At 40.4% G+C, this 27,429-nt stretch overlaps 1 protein-coding gene across 3 annotated transcripts in view; it reads right to left on the bottom strand.

Moving 5' to 3' along the window:
* The window catches only part of RBPMS (RNA binding protein, mRNA processing factor), a 195,855-nt gene that overhangs the window by 85,030 nt on the left and 83,396 nt on the right, over positions 1–27,429 (bottom strand). For all 3 annotated transcript variants that reach the window (XM_065947461.1, XM_065947460.1, XM_065947459.1), the window contains exons 3-4: positions 27,287–27,325; positions 25,968–26,030 (exon numbers count right to left, since the gene is read on the bottom strand). In XM_065947461.1, coding sequence (XP_065803533.1) covers positions 25,968–26,030; positions 27,287–27,325 — 102 coding nt within the window. The remainder of the gene's footprint in view (positions 1–25,967; positions 26,031–27,286; positions 27,326–27,429) is intronic.

The following is a 27,429-nucleotide window of genomic DNA, read 5'->3' as shown; positions in this document are numbered from 1 at the left end:
GGGAGGGGATTTCTAATCTGCATAATTTTCTATCATTTGAATTTGTTACAAATATGTATCATTTTTAAGACCTGATACAGCTTAAAAGAAGAAAGAAAGGGGTGGGCAGTGGAGATTTCCTGTGGAATGCTAGTGGAGCCAGGGCAGAGCTACTGGCATACAGCATTCAACCAGCTATGCGGGTGTTTTCTGATTTTTTAAAAAATACTTATTTTGAAATAACTTCAGATGTATAGCAAAGTTGCAAGCATAGTACAGAAAATTCCTATGACCATTTGCCTAGATTTAGACACACACTACCCCCCCCCCCCACCTTTTTTGGTCCTCTCTGAACCGTTTAAGAATATGTTGAAAGCAAGGACCTCCTGGAAAGCACAGGGAACTCTGCTCAATGTGATGTGGCAGCCTGGACGGGAGGGGAGTCTGGGGGAGAGAGGACACGTGTACGTATGGCTGAGTGCCTCTGCTGTCCACCCGAAACTATCACATCTACTTCTGCTTCACCGACGACACCAAAGCCTTTGACTATGTGGATCACAGCAAAATGTGGGAAATTCTTCAGAAATGGGAATACCAGACCACCTCACCTGCTTCCTGAGAAATCAGTATGCAGGTCGAGAAGCAACTGTTAGACCCGGACATGGAACAACAGACTGGTTCCTAACTGGGAAAGGAGTACGTCAAGGCTGTATATTGTCGCCCTGCTTATTTAATTTATATGCAGAGTGTATCATGTGAAATGCTGGGCTGGATGAAGCACAAGCTGGAATCAAGACTGCCGGGAGAAATATCAATAACCTCAGATATGCAGACGACACCACCTTTATGGCAGAAAGCGAAGAGGAACTAAAGAGCCTATTGATAAAAGTGAAAAACTCAACATTCAAAAAGTAAGATCATGGCATCGGGACCCATCACTTCATGGCAAACAATGGGGAAACAATGGAAACAGTGACAGACTTTATTTTCTTGGGCTCCAAAATCACTGTAGACGGTTACTGTAGACAGTGATTGCAGCAATGAAATGCAAAGATGCTTGCTCCATGGAAGAAAAGCTATGACCAACCAAGACAGCATATTAAAAAGCAGAGACATTGCTTTGCCAACAAAGGTCCATCTAGTCAAGGCTATGGCTTTTCCAGTAGTCATGTACGGATATGAGAGTTGGACCATAAAGAAAGCTGAGCACCGAAGAATTGATGCTTTTGAACTGTGGTGTTGGAAAAGACTCTTGAGTGTCCCTTGGACTGCAAGGAGATCCAACCAGTCCATCCTAAAGGCAATCAGTCCTGAATATTCATTGGAAGGATGGATGCTGAAGCTCCAATACTTTGGCCACCTGATGCGAAGAACTGACTCTTTAGAAAAAACCCTGATGCTGGGAAAGACTGAAGGCAGGAGGAGAAGGGGATGACAGAGGATGAGATGGTTGGATGGCATCACCGACTTGATGGGCAGGAGTTTGAGTAAGTTACAGTAGTTGGTGATGGACAGGGAAGCCTGGCATGCTGCAGTCCATGGGGTCACAAAGAGTCAAACACGACTGAGCAACTGAACTGACCAAAACTATCACAGAACTGTTAACTGGATATACGCCAATACAATATAAGAAGTTAAAAAAAAGACAATAATAACGTTGAAAGCATGATGCCCTTTTAATCAGTTTGGTTTCATAAAGCAAGGACATCTCTTTGCTTTCCTGATCCAGGATCTACTCTAGAGTCATACATAGCATTTAGCTGTCATCTCTGAGTCTCCCTGAATATCTTCCTCAAGCCCTGTCTTCTATGACCTTGACATTTTGGAAGAGTACAGGCTATTTTTTGGTACAATGTCCTTCAATCTGGGTTTATCTGATTTGCTTGTTGATTAAAGTAAGGCTATAAGCATTTGACAGGAATATCACACGTGTCATTCTTCATGCATCCTATCAAAGAGACACATGATGTCATTTTTGTCTCATTATTAGTGATAATAACTTTGATCACTTGTCAAATTTCCACTGTGAGGCTACTATTTTCCCCCTTTCTAGTTAGGAAGTATCTCATAGGGAGGTACTTTTGAGAGTAAATATTTTTTCAACGTTTCACCCATCAGTTTGAACATCTCTAGATACTTTTTACCTGAAGCCATCTTTACTATTGGGATTACCAAATGGTGATTGTTTTTTCCTAAGCCCATAATTTCTTTCATATTCATTAGTCTTCTACTCTAAGCAAACACCTGCCCTCTGCCCTGTTTATTATTTATCCCTTTCTAGATTCATTTGTTCATTCATCCACTCACACATCAGCACTGATTCATACCTTATTTTACTTTAAAATTACCAGCATTTGTTTGCATGCTCAAATTGTCCCAGATTTATGTGGAAACACACACATGCGTTTACATCCACATCTATTTCTCTATATCTACTTAGATGTATTAAAAACACAAGTTAGTATTGATAGTTCCAATTCCAATCCAATACCATTAGGTTAATTCTAGCCTTCCCTTTCCATTATTTTTAACTCCACCTCTGAATCCTAGTACTCATCATCCACTATACATGTGCTTATTTTCTCAATACAGGAATACTATTAAAAAGTCTCAGAAGTGCTAAACAATTTCAAAATAAAAAGAAAACCTATTAACTATAGTTCAGTATTTACAGGTTTTTTTTATCTTTAGCCCAAAAGTATACAGCCAATATGTGCATCTGAGAATTATTTGGGAGACTGGGATCGACACATATATAACATATAAAATAGATAACTAATGGGAACATACCGTAGAGCACGGGGAACCCTACATAATGCCCTGTGGTGACCTGAATTGGAAGGAAGTCCAAAAAGGAGGGGTTCTATGTATATTTCTGGTTGATTCATTTTGCTGTGCAGTAGAAATAATACAACACTGTAGAGCAACTATACTCCAATAAAGATTAAAAAAATAATTATTTGGGTCAGTTCTGTTTTCAACTTCATCATGGCTGTACTATTCATTTGAAATAGTTAAGATTCATTTGTTTCTGTTTGCCTTGCTTAGAGTTTCCCCTATTCTTTGTCTTCTTCACTTTTTCCTTCAACAAATTCATAGCAGGTAAAACTTTTACCAACTGAAAAGTCAAAGTTGATTCATCAACCCATTCGTCTTTTACACATTCCTGAATTTCTGCTTAGGAATTTCTGAATTATTTTATGTATATGGACTAAAAAGCTGAGGACCCAGAATTTTAACATCCTCCCAACCCGCTATGACTTCCCAAGAGGCCCAAGCTTTTGAAGGAAGCTTCTAAATAACCAAAGTTTTCGATGTTTCTTGCACTTAATTTTTTATTTAATTTTCAATTTCTACTTGAAATATATTGAAATGTTAAAAAAAAAAAAAACAATGGGAGGGGGAGTAAAGACAACTGGAACTAAAATTGCTGTCATAAATACTGCTATAAAGGTTAAGTTCAAGGCCTGAATGAACCTTGGTTTTGCATGATGCCTGGTTTCTACTGGTTCCTGGGTCAAAAGCCTTTACCAGGTCCTGATACAGGCAAGTTCAAATGTTTAAGAACATGATTCCATTCGGGTGAACCAAATGACATTCCCCTCTAAGGCAACAGGCTGCTTCTACCACCTACCCCACCATCAGTACCCCCTTCTCTCCTGGGCCACGGGGGACCCGCCTCTTCTAGATATAGGTTAATTCCTATCGAAATCTCCTGGTGTTTCACACATGCCCCATTCTGAAGCAGTAATCTAGTGGATCCGAGGCTTCTGTATTAAATCAGGTTAATTTTATAGTATCTGTTACTGAACCAGATACTTTTTTGTATGTAGAATAAAAAAATAGTACAGTAGCAGCAATCTCCTAAGAGTCAACTTAGTATAATTGCTGAGTTTCTTGGTTGATTCTAATAAGCTCCTTACTGTCCTTTTCTCTATACCCAACTACCAACGAAAACCCACTGCTGCTGTAAGGAATGCGGAGCATCCAGAAAGACTGGCTAGCCAGGTGTCTACGCTGAAAGGGAGAAATAATGTTCCTTGTGTAGGTTATAGGTTTTAACCAATTCATTCGGACTTTCTAATATAGAGTGAGAATAATTTGTCACCAGAAACTATATGCTGTACAATAAAATCCTGGTGTAGGAAACTCCATTTTCTTTTGTAATCATCTGCTCAGTTCTTCTCTGGCCTTTAGAATCTTCATACCTTCACAGATGAGGTCAATGAAATCCCCATGAGAAGAAAAGGAGCTCAAATCAAACTTGGTAGTAATACCTCTCTGATCTTATAACATTATCTCAGTACCTGGATCCTATCTTCCTGCTACACAGCACCCTCCTTACCTTGGTTTCTGGTCCTAAACCCCAGATCCTCTGAAGGATCGAGTTCTGAAACACCTCTCCAGGTTTACTCAAGCAGAGACTCCAGTAAATATCCAAACTTGTTCCAAAAACTGCCGTCAAAACCACCAAGACTCAGAGCTCCACCAGGTGGTTACTAGCATACCTGGTACCCACTGACCTTTTAAAATTTTTATTTATTTTTTAATTGAAGGATAATTTCTTTACAGAATTTTGCTGTTTTCTGTCAAACCTCAACATGATTCAGCCATAGGTACACATATATCCTGTCCGTTTAGAACCTCCCTCCCATCTCCCTCCCCATCCCACCCCTCTAAGCTGATACAGAGCCTCTGTTTGAGTTTCCTGAGCCATACAGCAGATTCCCATTGGCTATCTATTTTACACATGGTAATGTAAGTTTCCATATTATTCTCTCCATACATCTCACCTTCTCCTCCCCCCTCCTCATGTCCATAAGTCTGTTCTCTATGTTCTTTCTCCATTGCTGCCCTGCAAATAAGTTCTTTGGTACCATCTTTCTAGATTCTGTATATATGTGTTAGTATATGATATTTATCTATACTTTATAATAGGCTCTAGGTTCATCCACCTCATTAGAACTAATTCAAATGCATTCCTTTTTATGGCTGAGTAATATTCCATTGTGTATATGTACAACAACTTCTTTATCCACTCATCTGTTGATGGACATTTATGTTGCTTCCATGTTCTAGCTATTGTAAACAGTGCTGCAATGAATGGGGTACATGTGTTTTTTTCAATTTTGGTTTCCTCAGGGTATATGCCTAGGAGTGGGATTGCTGGGCCATATGGTGGTTTTATTTCTAGTTTTTTAAGGAATCTCCATATTGCCATTGACCTTTCTTATTACTAAGCTGTGTTACGGTTACTTTTTTTTTTTAAGGTAGTGACTATCATCCTACAAAGCAAAAGAAATCAGACAGTATAGTAGGATTAGGGAGTGGGAGGTAAAGTGATTTCCTTCTAAATAATCAGAACTATAAAGTTTTAAACAGAAAAGTTCAACAAACACTGCTTGTTTCTGTAAACAGTGGTGTATAAAACAACAACCATAGGGAAGAAAGAACTGAATCAATTCTCAGGAGTAATAACGAGAAAGGCATACTCTGCTGGTGACGTGAGGGGTTTGCAAAGCATTTATATTCCAATTCATTGAGATCATGAGTTTGTTGAGCTTCAATAAACAACTACCCAGTTTCTCAGGAACCAAGAAACCAAGATGACTTCTTCATTAAGAAACTCAGGGTTCCAACACCAGTTCCTTCCACTATGGTTGACCAGGACAAGCTAATAGATTAATTCCTTCACCTACTGCTGACTCAAACAAGCTAATAAAAAAACAAGAAAATGATTCTTATTAGTATTTATTCTTGTACACAATGTACTCAACAGATTTCTAGCCATAATAGTATGTACAGGAAGATATAGGCAAGATCTTCAGAGGTAGGAGGTGGCTTAATTACAACACTACATTAAAAAATTTTTTTAAACACAAAAATGTAGTTGAATCCTTTCCTGCTAAGAGATGGGGGTCTCTTACTTAGGACTTAAGTTTCTACTTCAGTTATTTAATGTCAGCCTAACTAAAACTCCAATGCTCTCAAAGTTTCGATAGCAGCTCCTGCTATTAGAGATACACTGCATAAAGCTGTTATTAAAAATAGTCCACAGGCTTCCCTGGTGGCTCAGTGGTAAAGAATCCACGTGTCAATGCAGGAGACGCGGGTTCAATCCCTGGTCTGGAAAGATGCCACGTGCTGCAGAGCGGCTAAGCTCGAGTACCACGACCACTCAGCCTGAGCTCTAGAGCCCGGGGGCTGTAACCACTCAGCCTGAGCTCTAGAGCCCGGGGGCTGTAACCACTCAGCCTGAGCTCTAGAGCCCGGGGGCGTAACCACTCAGCCTGAGCTCTAGAGCCCGGGGGCCGTAACCACTCAGCCTGAGCTCTAGAGCCCGCGGGCCGTAACCACTCAGCCTGAGCTCTAGAGCCCGGGGCTGTAACCACTCAGCCTGAGCTCTAGAGCCCGGGGGCCGTAACCACTCAGCCTGAGCTCTAGAGTCCGGGGGCTGTCACTACTCAGCCTGAGCTCTAGAGCCCGGGGGCCGTAACCACTCAGCCTGAGCTCTAGAGCCCGGGGGCCGTAACCACTCAGCCTGAGCTCTAGAGCCCGGGGGCTGTCACTACTCAGCCTGAGCTCTAGAGCCCGGGGGCTGTCACTACTCAGCCTGAGCTCTAGAGCCCGGGGGCCGTCACCACTCAGCCTGAGCTCTAGAGCCCGGGGGCGTAACCACTCAGCCTGAGCTCTAGAGCCCGTGGGCTGTAACCACTCAGCCTAAGCTCTAGAGCCCGGGGGCCGTAACCACTCAGCCTGAGCTCTAGAGCCCGGGGGCCGTCACTACTCAGCCTGAGCTCTAGAGCCCGGGGGCCGTAACCACTCAGCCTGAGCTCTAGAGCCCGGGGGCCGTAACCACTCAGCCCACCTGCAGCAACCACCGAAGCCCGTGCCCCGTAGAGCCTGCGCGCCACAGAGAGCGCGGTCACCGCACTGAGAAGCCTGCACGCTGCCAACCAGAGTAGCCCCCGACCACCACAACCAGGGGGAAGCCCAAGCAGCAATGAAGGCCCCACACAACCCCAAACAACAAAATAAAATTTTAAAAATAAACGCAATTCACACACCATCAAAGTCACCCTTTAACATGCAATCGAATGCTTTTCAGTATAGTCAGACTTGTGCAGCCAGCCGTACCATACAGCTTGAGAACACGTTCATCACCCCAAAAGGGCACCCATTAGCAGGCACTCCCCACTCTCTCTCTCGCTCCACTTCACTCTCTCCCCTCTCCCAACCACAAATCCACTTCGGTCCTTGTACCTATTCACTAGGGACATTTCTTATAAATGGAATCCTACAACATCTGATCTTTTGAAACTGTTTTCTTTCCGTTGGAATGTTTTCAAGATCCATCCACTGTTAATTGCTGAATAATACACTATTGTACAAACATAACACGTTTTATCCTTTCACCAACTGGACATTGGGTTGTTGCCACTTTGGGGGGCTGCTTTGAACACTGTACAGGTTTTTGTGTGGATATGTTTTCAGTTCTCTAGGAGAAGAACTGCTGGAGCATAGAATATAACTCTTGGATTAACTTTTTTTTTTTAAGGACTGCGAAATTGTTTTCTGATGTGGCTATACCATTTCAATTCCACCATCCATGTAGGAGGATTCCAGTTTTTTCACATCCTCACCAACACTTGCTATTGCCCATCTTTATTTTCATCACCCTACTGGATATGAAGCGGTGTCTCAATGTGGTTTCAATTTTTATATCTCTATGCCATTATATTTTAAAACATTTTGTAAAGAGTGTTAAGAATAAAATGTTTCTATTTTCAAAGAGCATTTTGGTCAGAAGGAAAGGATATAACTTGGGGATCACAAATCTTTCATTATATAAAAGGAAATGAAACTGAAAGAATTAATTTTTACCTTTTAAGGTTAAAAAAAAGTTAGAAATATTAACTTTTTTGAAAATTATTGATAGACATGTTACTCCCATCAGATAGTAAGAGGAGGTAAATACATACTTCAGAGATGGTCTGCAGTCTCAGGGGAATATATTTATAGTTTTCTGAATACATCTTTCTCTTCTAAAAGCAGCATAAAAAATTCAATAGAGTTAGAAACAGACTTTAGGCAAGATATTTGGAAAAGTTTCCCCAGGATTCTGAAAACAGTTGTTACATTCAGTCAGAGCCTTAAAAGGGCTCAATGACCAGCCAAATATAAACACGCCTGGGTAACCTGTTATTGTGGAGTGGATGGGGTTCATTCTGAGACAAGCGTGAACAGAAGTTAAGGGGAGATCTCTGTATGTGATACATACAGAAAAGATGATTGGAGGAAAGGAAATGGTGGGGGGGAGTGGGGAACAATGCCACAATTTCAAAAATGTCTCCAAACTCAATACTGTTCCTGAAAATGAATCAATCAATAGAATTTTTCTACCATTTATAAAATGTCATTGTACCAGAAGTGAAGACTTGTGATGTCCAAGCATTAAAACAAAAACAATAAAGCAAACTACCTAAGTAAAGATCACAGAAGATGGGAACTGAGGGCGATTTGGGGTAGGTTCTCAAACGCTAAGCATTGAGTGTATAAAGGATAAAAGTTACAGAATGTGGTACTGCATATTGAGGGCCTCTTAACCTAGTAGTTTTCAACCATGGGTACCCGTCTCCCATCTCTACTACCCTGCACACACGCCTTAGAGATATTTGGAAACATATGAGAGTGCTTTTAAGCAGAAAGTACTAAGGATGTTAAAATCCTAGAATGAGTAGCACAGTCCCATACCATATAAGAACTGCCTCATCCAAAGTTCCATAGCCTCCTGAACATACATGAAGAAATGAAGATGCAGAATAGTCAAGGAATCTCCCTAAACTCCTGAATAACTACTGGTAGGATCCAGATCAGAATGTAATTTTGATTCTCACTGATCGCGTGCGTGTGTATACATTACAGTTCTGTGAAGAAGGCATTATTTTCACATCAGAATGGAGGTTGCTATTCAGTTTCTGCTGGGCTCAAATTTAGGTAGACATGAATTCCAACAGAGAATGAATAAGTGAGGAGAAGAATCCATCAGATGTAAACCATATTTCATACTTTTCCTAAATAAGGGCATTGCTTGCAGAAACAACAGGACTGTTAATACAACAGCTCGTGCCGCTGGGTCACTGCCCATTGAGAAACCCTCAGACCGATTACGCCTTGTTCTTTTGCTTAATCCAACTACCTCAAAGTGCTTGCCCTGGATTTACCTTAGAATAATCTGATTTACTACTCACTGTCCTCCTCGCCTAAGCAGAGTCATCTGGAAAGAATGTGTCCCTTTCCACAGTAACGTATCTAGATCAAGCTTTCAGAAAGAGATCCCGTTCCAAATGATGTACTCGGGGTTACATGGTTATGCCCATCAGAGCTGGACTCTGACCCGCTCCACGGACTGATTTAAAAGTCTTCCAGGGACTTCCCTGGAGATCCAATGGTTAAGACTTTGCCTTCTAATGCAGGGAGTGCAGGTTCAAACCCTGATCCAGGAACTAAGATCCCACAGGTCTCAGGGATGAAAAAAACAAAGCATAAAAGAGAAATAATATTGTAACAAACTCATTTTCAATAAAGACATTTAAAACATAGTCCACATTAAAAAAAAAAAAAAAAAAAACTTCAAGTAAAAATCTTCCAAGAACCATTACATTTCTAGATGTCTTATGTACTCAGTCATGTCCAACTCTTTGCGACCCCATGGACTGCAGCCCGCCAGGCTCCTCTGTCCATGGGATTTCCCAGGCAAGAAAACTGGAGTGGGTTGCCATTCCCTTCTACAGAGGATCTTCCCAACCCAGGTATTGAACCTGGGTCTCCCGCATTGCAGACAAATCCGTTACCATTTGAGCCACCAGGGTAGCCCAAATGTCTTGTAGCCCCTCATTTTTAACTCTTTGAATTAAAAAAAAAAAAATGTAGAATTTTGTTTTTAAACCAGATATTCCTTAAAACACAATGAAGCTTTATCTTCTTTTGAGAAGTTCAGTGAAATGTCCACATCTAAACTAAAATGTCTCCTGAGGTTTACCCTTGATTTAAAGCCTACGTATTGAATAATTCCTCCTCTGCTAATACTGTGGAACCAGTTCAGGTCTGAGTGTCATAATGGAACCAGCTTGGCCAAGACAGAGAAACCCATGATTATCCCTCACTAGCCAAACTTGGCCTGGAGTCAAAGAATTTTTATATTTCCTAGGCCACTTAGTAAAACACAGTTTATCTCTGGCTTCACTTTTGTGTGAAGAGCAGAATTCAAATTCAGATCGTCTCAACACTGAGCCAGACTCTTACAGTAAAACCTACAACTAGTTAAAGTTAGGTTTTATCTGACACAAAAAATGTGGGAAACCTTGTTTCTGATGCCCCTCCTCCTCAGCCAATCTAGAAGGATCAGAAAAACAAACAGAAAATTGTCTTGGTGAATCCCCTTCCATATATTGGTGGAGGAAACAAGAAAACAGGTTCTCTGGAAGAACGATCACTTGTAGCGAATTATGACAATTACAAGGAGATACTTCATTCAGGGTCACAACCAATTTTGAGTAGAACTTCCCTCCCAAAACAGACCTAAAATGTCGCAACTGTCTAGGTTTTGAAGTCTGTCCCTATGCATTCATATCGACCTCCACTACTGATCTTGGGTATGTTTTTTAACTTCTGTGCCTCAGTTTCCTAATCTATGACCTGGGAATAATAACGGTCCATACATCACAGGGTTGACTATAAGAAAAAAAATGTGTTCTGCTCCATGATTAGATTAACGTCAGCCTATGAAACACTCCCACAGCCCAGCTACCATGGACTGATGGGGTTTCTTCTCCATTCGACTTTCTGGAATGGTGCTTCTACCACGTGTAAAAGAGAAGGATGCCATTAATATTCCACTATCAGACTTCCTCCAACTGCAGGAAGCAGGCTACCTGAGCTGCTGTTTGTGAAACCAGTGCTGTTTGTGAAACTAGTTCAAAATATTCTTTAATTCTCCCTGGTTTCATTTCCCCCACAGGGAACCTATGTGTGACCTTGTAATTCTCTAGCCTGTGTCTACTGGTTTCTCACAATCTGAGGGGCTCTCGGCTAACTCCAGAGACTGGATCCACCATGGAGGAGAATTAGGTAAAAGTCCTTTGGATCCGGGTCTCTGTACCATTCACCCCAGCTAAATTTATTTCTTTTCCAGTAAAGCACACTTTTTGTGAGGCAGCTCTCCCCACTCCCGCTGGTACATAACCATGCCCTGGAAGAATCTGCTTTGTATAGGACGACTATAAAGTCATGACAGAGCCTTTGAAAATGCTATAAACTCCATCTTTAACTTGTCAACAGAATCAGAGTCAAATGGAGTTTATTTTCCAAAGGGCTGAGAGGGCATGATTGTTTGAACTTCTGCCACTATGTTCTCAAACCGTCCCGCAAAGGATGATTGAGAGAGCTGGGCCCTGACGTTAGGAAGGGGATGTCTCCACTTCAAGCGCAGTCAGTTAACCTGTTATATATAGCACTATTTTACAGTGCCGCTTGGAGACAAATAACATTACACGGAAGGCAGCGCAGGCCAGAGTGCAGAGAGCACGCGTCCACTCGGGAATCCTGACGTTAACACTTTCCCTCTGAAGGTGCACGGGGTCAACTCTTCTGGTGGAGACAAAGGCATCTCTTGGAATCCTCAAACCACAAAGGCCTAATGCGACTCGTGCTGCCAGCAGCCCCTCTTATTGTTTAGTCCCGAAGACTCTTTCTTTCTGTCTCATTAACAGTGACTGTAAACTTAAGCATCTCCTCACTCCCCCTGGGCAGGGGAGTAACAGCAGGGGTAAAAGGCGGTCATTCAGCTACCTGCTGAGCAAAGGCATGAATGGCTCTCACAATCAAAGCTTAAAAGAACGTAGATACTTTTACGTTTCCAACTCTGGGAAGATTTTTTTCAATTCGAGGATAATTGCTTTACAATGTGGTGTTGGTTTCTGCCATATAACAACACGAGTCAGTCCTAAGTATATATGTGTTCCATCCTTACTGAACCTCCCTCATCCCTCCACGTCATCATAGAGCCCTGGGTTGAACTCCTGGTGTTATATAGCCACCTCCCACCAGCTATCTGTTTTACATATGGTAATGTATGTTTCCAGGCTACTGTCTCAATTCCTCCCACCCTCAACATATACAAAAAGACTGTTTCCTTTCCCCACTGTGTTCCCAAGTCTGTTCTCTAGGCCTGCGTCTCTATTTCTGAGAAGATCTTGACGTGACATGGAGCAAACCTACACACAGTCTTTTGACGGTCCACATCTGCTTGAGGGCGGTCTGTGACATTAGTCTGATGTCTGTGGCTCCTCTGCTGGACACCGGAGCAACCTCAGAATTTTGATGGCTAACTTATTTGAGGAATCAACAAAGAGGTTCTGCCTTAATCAACTACTTGCTTTTTGTCCAAAACCTTATAGCTGTCACAGCAAAAATTTCAGAAATTAAAGAGGTAGCCTAAAGAAATGTAAGAGATAAATTGTGCTAGGCCAAGGTAAAAGATTCCTAGGGTGTGTAGTTCATCTTTGTAAAGCCCAGATCATGAGCTTAAATCAGCGAATCTGGCACTGAAGAAAAAGGAAAGCTAAACGATAAAACCAACAAAAGAAATCACAACCCCATCCCTAGCCATAGTGTATATTTCTAAACCAGCCAGTCTAGAAAATATATACAGCTGGTCACATAGTGTATCTGATGAAAAGGCAAGGGTGTTTATGTTCAAATTCCTATCAATTACAACTGGAAAATAATAGTGTAAATCTCCTTTCCTAGTGATGGCAAATTGAGGGCATCACTTTCATTAAGGCCACACACGTGTTCATGCAGCTTGTGCAAATCACAAAACCCAGAATTAAACTACAAAGGAGTGCATTTCTAAATGCTTATTAATTCCGAATCCAATGTATCACGAATAGAGGACTTGGTCCTTTAAAGATAAAAGGGTACTGGTGTTTACTAGTGTTGAGACTAAAGTTTCAAGAGTGATGTCAGTTCTTTAAGGCAAAGAATAATCACACTAATTACACACTAATTTTCTAATTACTGCAAAGAAAGAAACCAACACGCTCTTGCACATATTAGGTGCATGCCAGGAAAAATAAAGACAGTGGATATTATGTGAGTTTGTGTTATTAAGGTACTTTCTAAACTCTGAGATATGTTGAATGATGAATACTGCGCAATATAAACAGTCTTGGAATTATAAAAACCAAGTATTTCTATGTCTACATAGAAATGCCTATGAAGAGTAAGTCCTACTTATGAGGTAGACAGGCAAAGAGAACGCATTTAACACACACTTCTTTCAGGTTCACGGACAGTGCATGTTAAGTCATTTGAGCACCATCTTAACTTTTTGTATATGTTTCAAGGATCGCTGTACAAAGTTTACTTTGGGTCTTTATTAGTGACTGGTGCAGAAGCAAAAAGGAGGGCTGGGGGGAGAACAGTGGTGATATACACAAACCCTACAACTGAAAAACAAGGCAGTTGCCTAAATGTTCCAAAACCATTTCGAAAGACTTCCATTTAAAGATCAGATACAGCCCACAATGGGGCTCTGAGAATATTTTTACATCCCTGTTTCTGCTCTCTAGTTTATCAGCAATGAACAGCCCTCACCCCAACAGGATCCAGCGGACTGCCCCATACTGTGTGTGTATAACCAAATTTAGGATAATCTTAATGATGTGAAATACCAAGAGTCAAAAACATGTACCTCCAAGTTATGTGTTTTTCAGCTACACATCAGGAAAAAGATGAGTCTTTAGAAAATAAAGGTGTCATTACATTTAAAGATTAAACGTATTTTTTAAAAGTCTATGATGGTATATCCTCAACTTTATAGAGGATAAAACTGAGTTCAGTTGTTGTTGTTTTTTTAACCAATAAGTTACTTATTTTGTCCCCAAAGTCAATTAACATGATGATAGATAAATCGATCTGTAGGTGGGAAATGTGTTCTGATGAATACAACAAAAATAAAGAAAATTAAAAAAGAAGGTAGGATTTGCTCCTTAAACTGGTTTTTAAAAAGCCTCAAGCCCAGACCATCAAATGGCTTGCAGGCTCTTTCCAACCAAGAATCCGGGGCTTAAGCAAGAGTTAGTTGAAAAGAATGTAAACAGTGAAGTCCAAACTTCGGAAGTTCACTGCAAAGTACTTCCTGTGTTGCAGAGAGAGCCAAAATAAAGTGAGTCAAAGCGGATCTCATCTCTGGGCGACGTGAATCAGCACACCTCCTCCTCCTCTCCAAAGCGGCACCTCAAGGACGCTTACCGGGATCTGACAAGGCAGGGTCCCAACTTCTCCCTCTCTGCAAGGCTCGTCTAGACACAAAACTCTCAAGAATCCCACTGGCTGTTACATAAGTTCCTATGGAACTGATGGGGGGTGGGGTGGGGGGGGGAGTGGTGTCTCTGGTTTTAAACAGATTGGACTGGAACCGGAAATGGAGAAAGCCATGTGCATAGTCAGCTTAACAGAATAAACGTGAGATCAGAGTGTGCTTATTGGGCTCACAGTATTTTGGAGGCTTTTTTCTTCTTTTTCTTTTTATAATTGGCAGAGAATTGCTTTACAATGTTGTAATCTTGTGTTTCTGCTGTAGAACAACAAGAAAGAGCCATATGGATACACATATACATCCCCTCCCTTTTGAGCCTCCCTCTCTGGATAGTTGAATATTAAGGACAACACTATTAACTTTGTTTCCCTAAAAAACTCCAAGGATTGAGAAATCAACTTACCATTAACAATACTACAAAACAAATAAATGTTTGGAAGGACTCTGAACCCACTATAATTGGGGATTCCACAGAAATTACTTTTAAAAATCAAACTGCGGAAAAGGGGACTTAAGGAATTAAAACCAGCTCTTTTTGACAGTGATCACCAATTATCAGAATTTTTACCATTTATTGAGTACTAGTGGCTTTAAAAATACCCATATCATTTAATTTGATGCCCTAACCTTTTGTGATAGGTACTGTCAGTATTAACAGAAGGAAAATTTAGGTGCAGAAAAGCTCGATTTAGTAAGTGGCAGAACCTGGATTTGAGCCAGGTCAGCCTGCTTGACACCTTTATTTATTACACCACCTTTGACCAGAAAGCCCTTCAGACACGCTAAGTGGTTACCAAAAAGACACATTTTCTGTTCTCCTCTCAGCCACAATTTAGAGATTTAGTACCTTTTCACAGGTATACACTTAGTGTTATGCACAAATACAAAAAAACCACCCACTTAAATACGCAATATACTTTTAATATCAGTGAATTAAAATTCATTCTTAGAGGTGTGTTAAGTATGTTTTTAGAATTTGGTGAGCACCCCCACAGATAAGCTAAGAAGATACAGCAATGGTTGGCAACAATCAGCTTCTTACTGTGAACTTCTCTAAGAGTTTGCTCCACTGGTCATTTTCTGAGCACCCTAAGGTGTGCGAAACAGGCAGATTCTCTTTCAAAATCTGGTTGTTCACTTTTTCCATTGAGGTGCATCTATCTCCTGTAACCCAGGATGGGCTTTTCCTGCCTTCTAATCAGTTTTCCTTTATTGGCAGCGTTATACCGGCCTTCTAAACGAACGCTAAAATTCTATGAAAAACGATACTGTAATAATTCCATTTACCATCACATCAAAAAGCATAAAATACCTAAGAATAAACTTATGTAAGAAAGCAAAAGACCTATACTCAGAAAACTAAGATATTGATGAAAGAAATCAAAGATGATACAAATAGATGAAGAGACAGATATACTAAGTTCTTGGACTGGAAGAATCAATATTGTGAAAATGCCTATGCTATCCATATACAAATTGGGTATAAACAAGTACAGTCACTATGGAGAACAGTATGCAGATTCTTAAAAAACTAAAAATAGAGATACCACATGCTCCCATTCCCGGCATATATCCAGAGAAAAGCATTAATTTAAAAAGATACATGTACCCCAATGCTCACTGCAGCACTATTTACAATAAAGCCAGGACACGGAAGTAACCTGTATGTCCATCAATGGAGGAATGGATAGAGATGTGGTGCATATATCCAATGGAGTATTACTCAGCCTTTAGAAAAAAACAAAATAATGCCACTTGCAGTCACATGGATGAACTGAGCATCATGCTGAGTGAAGTCAAAGACAAATATCAAGACAAATACATGATACTGCTTATATGTGGAACCTAAAAAAATATGCTACTAGTAAGCCTATCTGCAAAACAGAAACAGAGTCACAGATACAAAAACAAGCTTATAGTTACCAAGGGCGCTGTTCACACTTGGAATTTTCTACCTGACTGTATTTCCCAGAAAAATTATACGGATCTTTTCATTTAAAAACAATCTTTCAAATCAACTTGCCCAATGCCTAGAAAACTAAGACATACATCCTTTTATGCGATGTCAAGGTTACTCAAGGTATCCCTTAATTTTTCTAAACAGCCTTCTATTGAAACTTATCACTACATTTTTAGAAGAGAAATTTTAGTCAATATATTTCATGGTTTACTTTTCTACAGATGTTAGCATTTTAAGGCCGATTTTATTATTTTTAATATACTAAATTAGTTTGATGTTCACTAGAATTATTTCTTATCCTCTTATTCCCATGTTTATAACGTATTAGATGTATGTTTCACAATTCTAGAAACATTTACTCTATCTCCTCCTATTTTTAGGTCTAAAACAATCCTTGACTATTTGTGCTTCTCTCATTTTTTAAAACGTTTCCATGTAGTAAGAATTAAAGTCTTCTGAAGCAGCAAGAAAAGTTTGTATTTAATCATAAAGAAATACTGTATATATGTGAAAGGACCTAAGAGCAGAAATTTACAAATGCCCTGTCAAAATAACCTATTCCACGTTAAGTCCTACCCCCACTTCCTCAGGTTTTAAAATGTTCTAATGCATTTTAACTATACAAGAAGGCATAGAGTTTCAGCTGTGTGGACCAAAACTTCAAATCTGCGTAGATCGTCAGAAACATTAAGCCACTGTCATTATTATGGTTTGATCATTCACTAAGAAGTGGAAGAGTGATTTTAGAGCAAAGACTTCCCCGGTGGCTCAAATGGTAAAGAATCTGCCTGCAGTACAGGAGACCTGGGTTATAATTAATTCTTGGTTGGGACGATACCCTGGAGAAGGAAATGGCAACCCACTCCAGTATTCTTGCCTGGAGAATCCCATGGACAGAGGAGCCTGGGCTATAATCCATGGGGTCACAAAGAGTCAGACATGACTGAGCAGCTGACACTTTTTCACTTCACTGAGATTTAAAGCCCCAAAATATGCTGCACTGCAGAATAATCAGGAATGTATATGGCCTAGAGTGTCAAGATCTTTGGTTCTAAAACTAGCTTGGCTTCTTGACCAAAAAGAATCCTAGCCAATAACTCATTCTTTGTACTACAGGATCTGCGAAAGCTAACAATATTTTCTACTTTCATTTACAACAGGGGCAAAGAGCTTCTCAGCATTTCTGAAATACCTGAAGAACCATGGAGTAAGGGCAAGCAAGGTCAATACAAGATAGCCTTTTAAAGAGAGTCGAGATAAGTTTAAACACGTAGATCCTCAGGGGAAAAGAAAGGCTAGAATGTGAAGTCTGAGGGTGGTTTCACAAAGCCATGTAATGTTTGATGAACTATTTCACTTAGTGAAAAGCTGGGCAGAGTTGAGATTTCCACATGTATGTGTCACTGGACTAAACAGGGGTTTATGTACAAGACCCTGGCTCTTCCTATCTGCCTCTTCCCTTGGGGAACTGGTGATGCAAACTCTTCCATCTACTTTTCCTTCTTCAACGTCCTTAGAATTAGAATGTCTTTTACTAGGATCCCAATTCCTGCTTTCTTACATGAATGCTTCATAGACTTAAATAACCTCCTTTTCTTCAAAGACTAACTGGGAATTCAACAAATTCCCTACATTCATCTTCAATTGCTCTTTCAGAACAACTTTTAATTTCTATGTTGCAGTATCCTTAGCGAGGTTCTGTAACAATCCAAAACTACAAGAAAGCGCAGACCACAGCCCGCTTCCTCCCCACACATGAAAAAAAGGGGTCTATTTCAAATTTCTGTGAGGATGGTAGCCTAATTAAGCTGTTTGCCAAGCCCCAAGTGCACACAGTTGCTGAGAAAAAGAGGAGGATCCAGTCATCAAGGAAGGGCCCAGGCAGGCCCCAACTCAGAGGCAACCCCCAATTCAGTGAGGTCAAATGGCTGCTTCCAAACTGCAAGTCAAGAGTAAGCAGTTATCAACAGATTTAACAGATAAACACTAGATCAGACGCATGATCTCATCTGGCAACCCTGCACAGTTCCCAGCTGGGATCACAGTAAATGGGCCTCTTCAACCGCTCTGGGCAACGGGCTAAGAGAAATTCAGGGAGAAATTTTTAAACCTGATAAGAAACATATTGACAGGGTGCCTGGTGAGCGGGGAGCTGAGACAGGCCATCTGGATGCTTGTGCACGCGAAAGGTTTTGTTTAGTGGAAACAATTCACCTAACTCACAAGCTGTACAAATATTAAGATCAAAAGTCCTGACTCACACAAACTGTCAGCAAAACCTGTGATACAGGACACAGAGACTGTCATCCAAACTTCTGTTTCTGTGTGGCCAGTACCTATCTCAAGTTCCCCTGGTATCACTCGGCGCTCAAGAGTTTGTACATCTTTTCATTGAGAAAATACATTCAGGTAATAGGTTCAGAGAGACATTGCTTTGCCAACAAAGATCTGTCTAGTCAAGGCTATGGTTTTTCCAGTAGTCATGTATGGATGTGAGAGTTGGACTAAAAAGAAAGCTGTGTGCTGAAGAATTGATGCTTTTGAACTGACTGCAAGGAGATCCAGCCAGTTCATTCTACAGGAAATCAGTCCTGAATATTCACTGGAAGGACTGATGCTGAAGCTGAAACTCCAATAATCGGGCTACCTGATGCGAAGAACGGACTCACTGGAAAAGACCCTGATGCTGGGAAAGGATGAAAGGCAGGAGGAGAAGGGGACAACAGAGGATGAAATGGTTGGATGGCATCACCGACTCAAGGGACATGAGTTTGAGTAAACTTCGGGAGTTGATAACGGACAGGGAGGCCTGGGGTGCTACAGTCCATGGGGTTGCAAAGAGTTGGACATAACTGAGTGACTAAACTGAACTGAATGGGTTCACACTGAGAACATCTGCTTCCCAGGTGGTGCAGTGCTAAAGAATCTGCCTACAATGCAAGAGACTCGGGTTCAATCCCTGGGTCAGGAAGATCCCCTGGAGCAGGAAATGGCAACCCACTCCAGTATTCTTGCCTGGGGAAATCCCATGGACAGAAGAGCTCATAGTCCATGGGGGTCACAAAGAGTCAGATACCACTGAGTAAGCATGGAAGTATTCTTCCTCGATTTCCCTGTAATACTTTTCGAAATAACATCCCTATTTCACAAGTGAGAAACCTGGATAGGAATAATGAATGAATTATATCCAAATGTTTAAAAACTCAGTAGTTGGAGAGCTCAAGCTATTCAACTAAACTTAAGTTATGCACAAGGCCAGAATAACTGTGACATAAATAACTGTAACACTTACTTCAATGCCAAGAATTTATGGAGATGAAGAAAATTATGTTTTCCTGATTATATCAGTTTTTTACACATGCGACACTACCGAGTACCTTTTCAGCATGCTTTCTTACAAACTACCAAAGGTTTTTCTAAAAATTCTTTTTACCACACAGTCGAATAAATGTCCTCAGTAACCAAGAAATAATTTAATACTATATATCCACAAGTCCTCTTCATTTTCTTCTTACTAAGATAACTGTTACCTTTTCCCTCCTCAAAATCAAGTTGCTTTTTTCTCTTTAATCCAAGGTCTATTGAGACCTTGAGAAAACACCTTTTCTTCATGTGTGGCATATTGTATATGAGAGAATACAAAATCCTAGTCTTATCTTATTAAAAGAATCATGTAAAGGTTGGCTCGTCCCTTCCCTTCTTTTATGAACTGGTAAACAATTATAGGCTTCCCCGGTGGTTCAAACAGTAAAGAACCTGCCTGCAATGCAGAAGACCTGGCTTCGATCCCTGGATCAGGAAGATCCCCTGGAGAAGGGCATGGCAACCCACTCCAGTATTCTCGCCTGGAGAATCCCATGGACAGAGGAGCCTGGTGGGCTACAGTCCATGGTGTGTCAAGAGTCAGACACGACTGAGCGACTAACAATTTCACTTCTCCACTTTGAACTATTTAAGGGTAACACAGTTCCATTACTTTTAACTGACATTACAGAAATGTTACTAATCCCCATTAAAAGAAACAATATTTTAAGTCAAACAGGATCCAAGAGAAATCAAACCTGCAACTGAAATGATCAACTCTACTACTGAAATTAGTCAAAAGGTATTTATCAAGAAACCAATTACCACTTCACACCTAGTAGGATGGCTATTATTTAAACAACAACAACAGAAAACAAGTATTAGTGAAAATAGTGAAAACTGGAATTCCCACACATTGCCAGTGGAATATAAAATGGTACTGCAAGTATGAAAAAGTTTAGACGTCTCTCAGAAAGCTAAAAATATTAATATTGTATGACTCAGCAATTCAACTTCTAGGTATATGCCCAAAGGAACTGAAACATAAGGACCTACTTATTTGTAACCCACCGCTCATTGAAACATTCTCAATGGCCAAAAAGTGGAAACAACTCAAGTGTCCATCAACAGATGAACGGATAAATGTGGAATATACATTCAATGGAACACTATTTAGCCATAAAAAGGAACGATGTTCTGATATCTGCTACACAACATGGAATAACCATGAAAACATGCTAAGTGAAAGAAGGCAGACACAAAAGGACAAGTATTTCAGTTAAAAGGCCAGTTAAGAGATACAGAATAGATGACAGGTTACCAGGGGTCATAGGAAGGGAGCAATGGGGAGGTATTGCTTAATGGTTACAAAGTTTGTGTTTGGGATGATGAAATGATACAAATAGTGGGGATAGCTTCACAACATGGTATATGTATTAAACATACACTTTAAAAAAAAATCATTAAAATTTCAAATTGGTATATGTGTTTTACATACTTGAAAAATGTAACATACCAAAAACCACTGAGTTGTACCTCAAGAAAGCTACTTTTAAAAGAATCCAATAGACCTGAGGGTGCAGTGATAATTAGAGATCACTCAGGTCAGTGAGTTTAGATTGGAGAGTAAAGCAAATTGTGACATCCCAAGCAAGGTTCAGCTGTGAAGGCAATTTGTAGTGATGTTCATGGCTACACTGGATCACACTTCTCAAGTTCTGATAAATTTAAAATGATGCCTGGGCCAATGACAACTATTTAAAATAAGGTGAGGAGGGGTATCCAACAAGATGGCGCACATACTCAAAAGGCCACATACAACTTTTTAAAGTACCCTAGATGAGTGAATCTTAAACTCCAACATAAGACAATGCCTGCCATGGAAACGGATATAAAACAGAACCCACTGACAGGTCTGTGGATTTTAAGTGTTAACTTCCAATCCTTGTTTACGAAACACAATTCCGGCTACAAAGCAATGGCAGTATCAGAGTTTCCACAGTTGGCAGCAGTGGCCAGAGATGGTTTATTTCACCTCTGCTCAGGGTCCTTACCTCCAGCCCAGTCTTGTTTACTGTGTTTCTTCCTATTTTTACTAAATTAAGACCGTCAATATGGCTGTACTTGACTTACATTCCAAAATTAAAAACAAATCTGAAAAATAACTAGACAGCTTGGATTATCAGCTCCGTCTTCCATCAGCATGGAAAATGGATAAAGTCTAGCACAGCAATTATAAATGGGAATGAAGGTAAAGGACAGGTTAGATATTCTGCTGTCGGGTTAAAGAATGGATGGTGTTTGTAGTCATATGGATTAATGAGATAACAGATAACTTGAAGGCAAGTCTGGGTTTGGGTTATTTTTTTAGCCTAACTTGAGTGTTTTTACTATAAAACCAAAATATACTGTATTTACTTTTAGAAGATTTGACTAACCCCCTGATAAAAGTTCAGTGTTACCACTTAATTCAGTCTGGGCATGTTTTTCCATAAAATTATCAAACTGACTAAAGCATAGTCCAAAACTGGAAAAAAAAAATAAATGGGTTTAAAAATCACTTCAAGTCATTTTGGGAAAAGACTCAGTACTCATAACTGAAACAGACAGTAACCAAGACAGACAAACAACAAGAAGAGACGCTCTAAACATGGACAAGTGGTTTATAATACTGTGAACAACTCTACAAAGAGGGACTTACTGGAATGAGGCTTACGTTTCTCAATCGTGGAAAACAAAACATTACAACACGGAACTTTCCCCCAAAGGAATGTGAAGAAAAGATTTTAAGGGAAGCCTGGACGAATGACATAAGGAGAAAATTTTGTAATGGCTATGAGCACCGTATGTTTTTAATTCACCAATTAGAAAAGATGGTGGTGGAAAAGATCACACTAGATTGGGTCACAGAGATGTGTCAGCTTCATGATTAAGTATGTTGTCCTGAACGGGCCCATTTTCTTTGCAAAGAGAAGAAACTCTGTTCCACGGTCCTGCACCAAACATTGTTGTGGGCATCTGTCCTGAACAATGAGACTTAAATCATCTGTCATTGCCACTAGGAAAAATGAAGCCACATTCCATGGACCCAGCAAACAGCAAGATGTTGTATGAAGTAGACAGAACTAAGACCCAGGAGGCTTCTGTAAACCTTCACTTCCTGGCTGGCCCATCCATCCTTACTGGTCTCAGCTCTCTTAAAAGGACAGTTTCTAAGGTACCAAAAACTCTAATACAACAATACTTTTATAATAAAAGTTAAAAATATCAAGAAACAGATCAACCAGCACTTTAACAGATGTTCTAAGTTCACAAGTCAACCTCTTAGCAGAAGAAAGCTCAGGTTTAAAACTCCACCACTAAATATTCAAATATGGATGTGAGAGTTGGACCATAAAAAAGGCTCAGTGCAGAAGAATTGATGCTTTAGAACTGTGGTGTTGGAGAAGACTCTTGAGTGTCCCTTGGATGGCAAGGATATCGAACCAGCTGGAAAAGACCCTGATGCTGGGAAAGACTGAAGGCGGGAGGAGACGGGGATGACATAAGATGAGATGGTTGGATGGCGCCACCGACTCAATGGACATGAGTTTGGGTAAACTCCAGGAGTTGGTGATGGACAGGAAGGCCTGGCATGCTGCAGTCCATGAGGTTACAAAGAGTCGGATACGACTGAGCGACTGAACTGAACCCTCAGCACTAATAAAAAATGAAATGATGCTTGCTATACTCCTACTAAGGCAAAGAAACGATTTGTGACTATGACCATTTAAACATCTAAAAAATAAACTTTTGTTGGGGAAAAAAACCCTAAAATCAACCCGCTATAAAAACCTACTGTTTTTCAGAGAGTGGGTCAGTAACGTGTTTCTACACAGAGAAGAGAGAAAGTGAGAAGGAAAGCCTACTTTGTGAACAAGCTTCAACTGCTGTTATTTCCTCTATAAGAACAATGGAAAAATAAAAACCGGGTGTAAATTTCATCTAACAACTGTGAAGGACCCAGAATATCGCTGCACTTAGGAAGAGGCCACCAAAGGGGATGTACATTGGTGCAGCCACCACAAAAAACAGTTTAGAGGTTGCTCAGAATACTAACACCCGATTTGCCATAGGATCCAGCAATACCACTTCTGGGCATGTATCTGGACAAAACTATAATTCAAAAAGACACAGGCACCCGACATTCATAGCAGCACAATTCATAATAGCCAAGACATGGAAGCAACCTAAACGGCCACTGACAAATGAATGGAAAAAGAAGAGGTGGTACATCCATGTGATGGAATACTACGCAGCTACAAAAAGAACGTAACAATGCCATCGGCAGCAACATGGATGGACCTAGAGATGATCACATTAAGTGAAATAAGGCAGAAAGAGGAAGACAAATAAATACCACATGGTATCACTTACTTGTGGAATCTGAAATATAACACAAATGAACTTAACCATGAAACAGACTCAGAACAGACTTGTGGTTGCCAAGGTGAGGGGAAAGGGGGGAGGAATGGATTGGGAGTTTGGGAATAGCAGATGCAAACTATTATATATAGACTGGATAAACAACAAAGTCGTTCTGTATAGCACAGGGAACTATATTCACTGTCTTGTGCTAAACCATAATGGAAAAAGAATGTGTATGTACATATAACACTTTGCTATACAGCAGAAATTAACACAACAGTGTAAATCAACTACACCTAAATAAATTTTAAAATTAAAAAAAATTTTAATTAAAAAAATTAAAATTAAAAAAGAGAAAGATGCCACCTGGCTAGAATGAAAGGAAACACTGCCTAAATGGAAATCCATTTTAAGTTTAAAATTTGGTTAGACTGAGAAGATTCTGACTGTATCTATGTAATGTAAAATTCACAAAACCATTTGTCTATCAAAATATTTAGCTATACACTGTGCCTCAGCATGTACAACTGAAGGAAATAATGACATTTTGTTCTGTGGGAGAAGAACAGAGGAAGCAGTTATTCTCACCAGGAGGTCACTAGTCCAAATCCAAAAAATCCTGAACTCTCTGGACTTCCTGGAGTCCTCAGAAGCGCCTGTACGCTTTCACGAAAAACCAACAATAATGAGCAAACTGTTCTTCTGAGCCGCATGTGTTTTCCAAAGCTGAAAACTCTTTCAAGACTGTGTCACAATAGCACCAATACGCCAAGTAAACAGTCTTCCTCGGAGGCTCCTTCCCTTGGGTCTCCGAGTCAGGAGGAAGGGTCTCTCTGGCAGACCCGCACCACAGGATCCCCGGGCCTCCAGCTGGCGGGGCGCCTGCAGGAGCCACAGCCGAAGGTTCACAGGAGCCAGGCTACACCCGGCCAGGCTACACCCGGCCAGGCTGCACTCGGCCAGGCTGCACTCGCCTTATGAGAAGCAGCCCAACACTCCTGAGCTGCATTCACACCTCATTCACAGCCGCTTAAGTCAACTGTCTGGAGAAGGATGCAGCTAGGCTCTGCATTGAGATGCCTCACCTGGATCAGGTGATGGCACCAGAACTAAATTCTGCTTCCTACCACCTTCTCTCGGGTTCATTCCCCTTAAACTGCTTTTTTTTTTTTTTTTTAACATACCAAAGGGGGTTTGCGGGGGGCGGGAGGGGGGAACCTTACTAAAATAAAGTTGGTAAAGAGCCTTAAACATATGGCAAACAAAATGCTTACAAGCCAAATACAGGTATCTCTACTCAATTGTAGTTGACTATCCTGTATTATATACCACAACGCGGAATGTCTTCTGGGAAAGCAGTATATGCAAATTTTAAATCAATCAGAATAAAGACTACAACCTTTTTTGAAGTCACATACTTTTTTTAAAAAATATTTTTAGGCAGGCCTACAGCATGTGGGGTCTTAGTTCCCTGATCAGGGATGGAACTTGTGCCTGCTGCATTGGGAACATGGAGTCTTAACTACTGGACGGCCAGGGAAGCCCTTAAAAGCCACATAACAAACAAAAACCTCATGTGTTAAGGAAAGCCAAGATTTTGATCTATTCTTGACTTGGGCTTATCCACTGAGAGTATAATGGGGGCTGAAGTAAACTGCATACCACCATGGGATGTGATTGGACTGAATTAAAATCCCCAGCATCAGGTATCTTAAGCATTACAGTAACAGCTAGGGACGAGCAAAGTGTTATTTAATAGTCTGCACATCTAACCACAATTTTGGGCAAAATCTCTTTATGGTGCTAATCAGAGTCCGTTCCTCTTAGATCAAGCAGTCATATCCCTTCCATTTGCTTTCCTGTCCAAAGAGGTTCTATTACTTTCCCTTCACCTCATAAGGAAACCCCCGAAGATGAACATCATTTAGTACTTACATTCAAAGCATTCTTGGCAGCTTCTGCTTCTGAGCGACTGTCAAAACTGACAAAACCTACGGGCTAAGGAAAGAAAGAGAAATATGAAGGAAAAAATATCAGGGGATGTCTTTGTTTCTGGGTCAAAGGTGACATCAAACCAATAGAGCTCAGATAAAGAAATGACCGCAGGCAATGGGTAGAAATCAGAAAGCCAGTCCAGAAGAATCATGACTCAGTGGCTTAGTCAAATTTCTAACGTGGATCAAAGGGATGGTGAGGGTGGTTCTTCAAGGGACAGCTGGAGATTTAGGGAATCATTTGGGGAAAAAAAAAAGTCTAGAAGGGGCTGGAAGATGAGTAGCAGTGAACAAGGGGACAGAGGAAAACTTGGGTGGAGAGGCTCTACTGTCCTAAATCGAATTCACTGTACCTCAGTATCTTCATCTTTTAAAATGGAAAGAGAACCGAATCACCTTTTGGTACACTGTAAGTGCAAGGAATATAATGACACAGTGATAAAAGCCCTGTAGTCTCACTGCATGATCAAAATTATATAATGAACATTTTAATCTCAAATCCCAAGGGACATTTCTAAAAAGTTCTGTGTTTAATTAGGTGTGTAAACCACACTGTCCCAACTAAAGAGAGGGCTCCTAATTGCTTTGGACTCAGTATCTTAGAGTCCAGAAGGATGGTTGCAACAAAGCTTCTTCCTGATGAACCAGAGAAAACCGTATTGAGATGAAAAGTGACCCAAAGTGAGATGTTGGTTGCTCAGGATTAAAAAAAGCACGCAGCTAAAAAAATTCAAGGCACTTGAAGCCGCTATCAGGCTCACTGATTACTACTTCCATTCTGTTCCTGTGCCATTTATGGTCCATTCTAGATTTAAGACTCTGCATGTGGTTATTAAGGGTTTGAGAGAGAGCCCTATTCTTTACCATCAACTTCTCATACTGACTGTGAATGAAAAGTCTGACTACGTAGCTTTATTAAAAAACAAAAACAAAACAGGAAGGAATGGCAGTAAAAGTGAATCTGGACAATAATTTCTTTTGAAGATACAGATCAATCCCAATAGAACCATGCTGGAGGCATTAGATTTGCCTTCCTTGAGGACAGTTTCAGATACTCTAGCTGGAGGCTTTGGAATTAGGAATGCTTTTCCTCTGCTAATTCCTAATCGATCTCACCCTTAATTTTAGAGCAATAAAAAAAAAATTAAATCTTAATGGAAATTAAAAAAAAGGATGTTGAGCTCTTGTGACATTCCTGAAGAAAGTCAATCCAAACTTATTCTAGAAGTGATCACTTATGTGCAAGTTTGAAATGCTTACCTGCTTAGACGTGAGCTTTATAAGAGAACCCTCGTAGCCCTGAAAATAAAGAACCGGATTTAGACCACAAAAAAAATATGCCAGGAATACCATCTTGCTCAAGTGACAATGAGTCCTTTATGACCACTGACTAACTCATCTTA

Source organism: Muntiacus reevesi, chromosome 10 (assembly GCF_963930625.1).
Source record: "Muntiacus reevesi chromosome 10, mMunRee1.1, whole genome shotgun sequence".
Taxonomy (NCBI): Eukaryota; Metazoa; Chordata; class Mammalia; order Artiodactyla; family Cervidae; genus Muntiacus; species Muntiacus reevesi.
The sequence above is the reverse complement of the archived record's forward strand: the minus strand, read 5'-3'. Positions and strand labels throughout refer to the sequence as shown.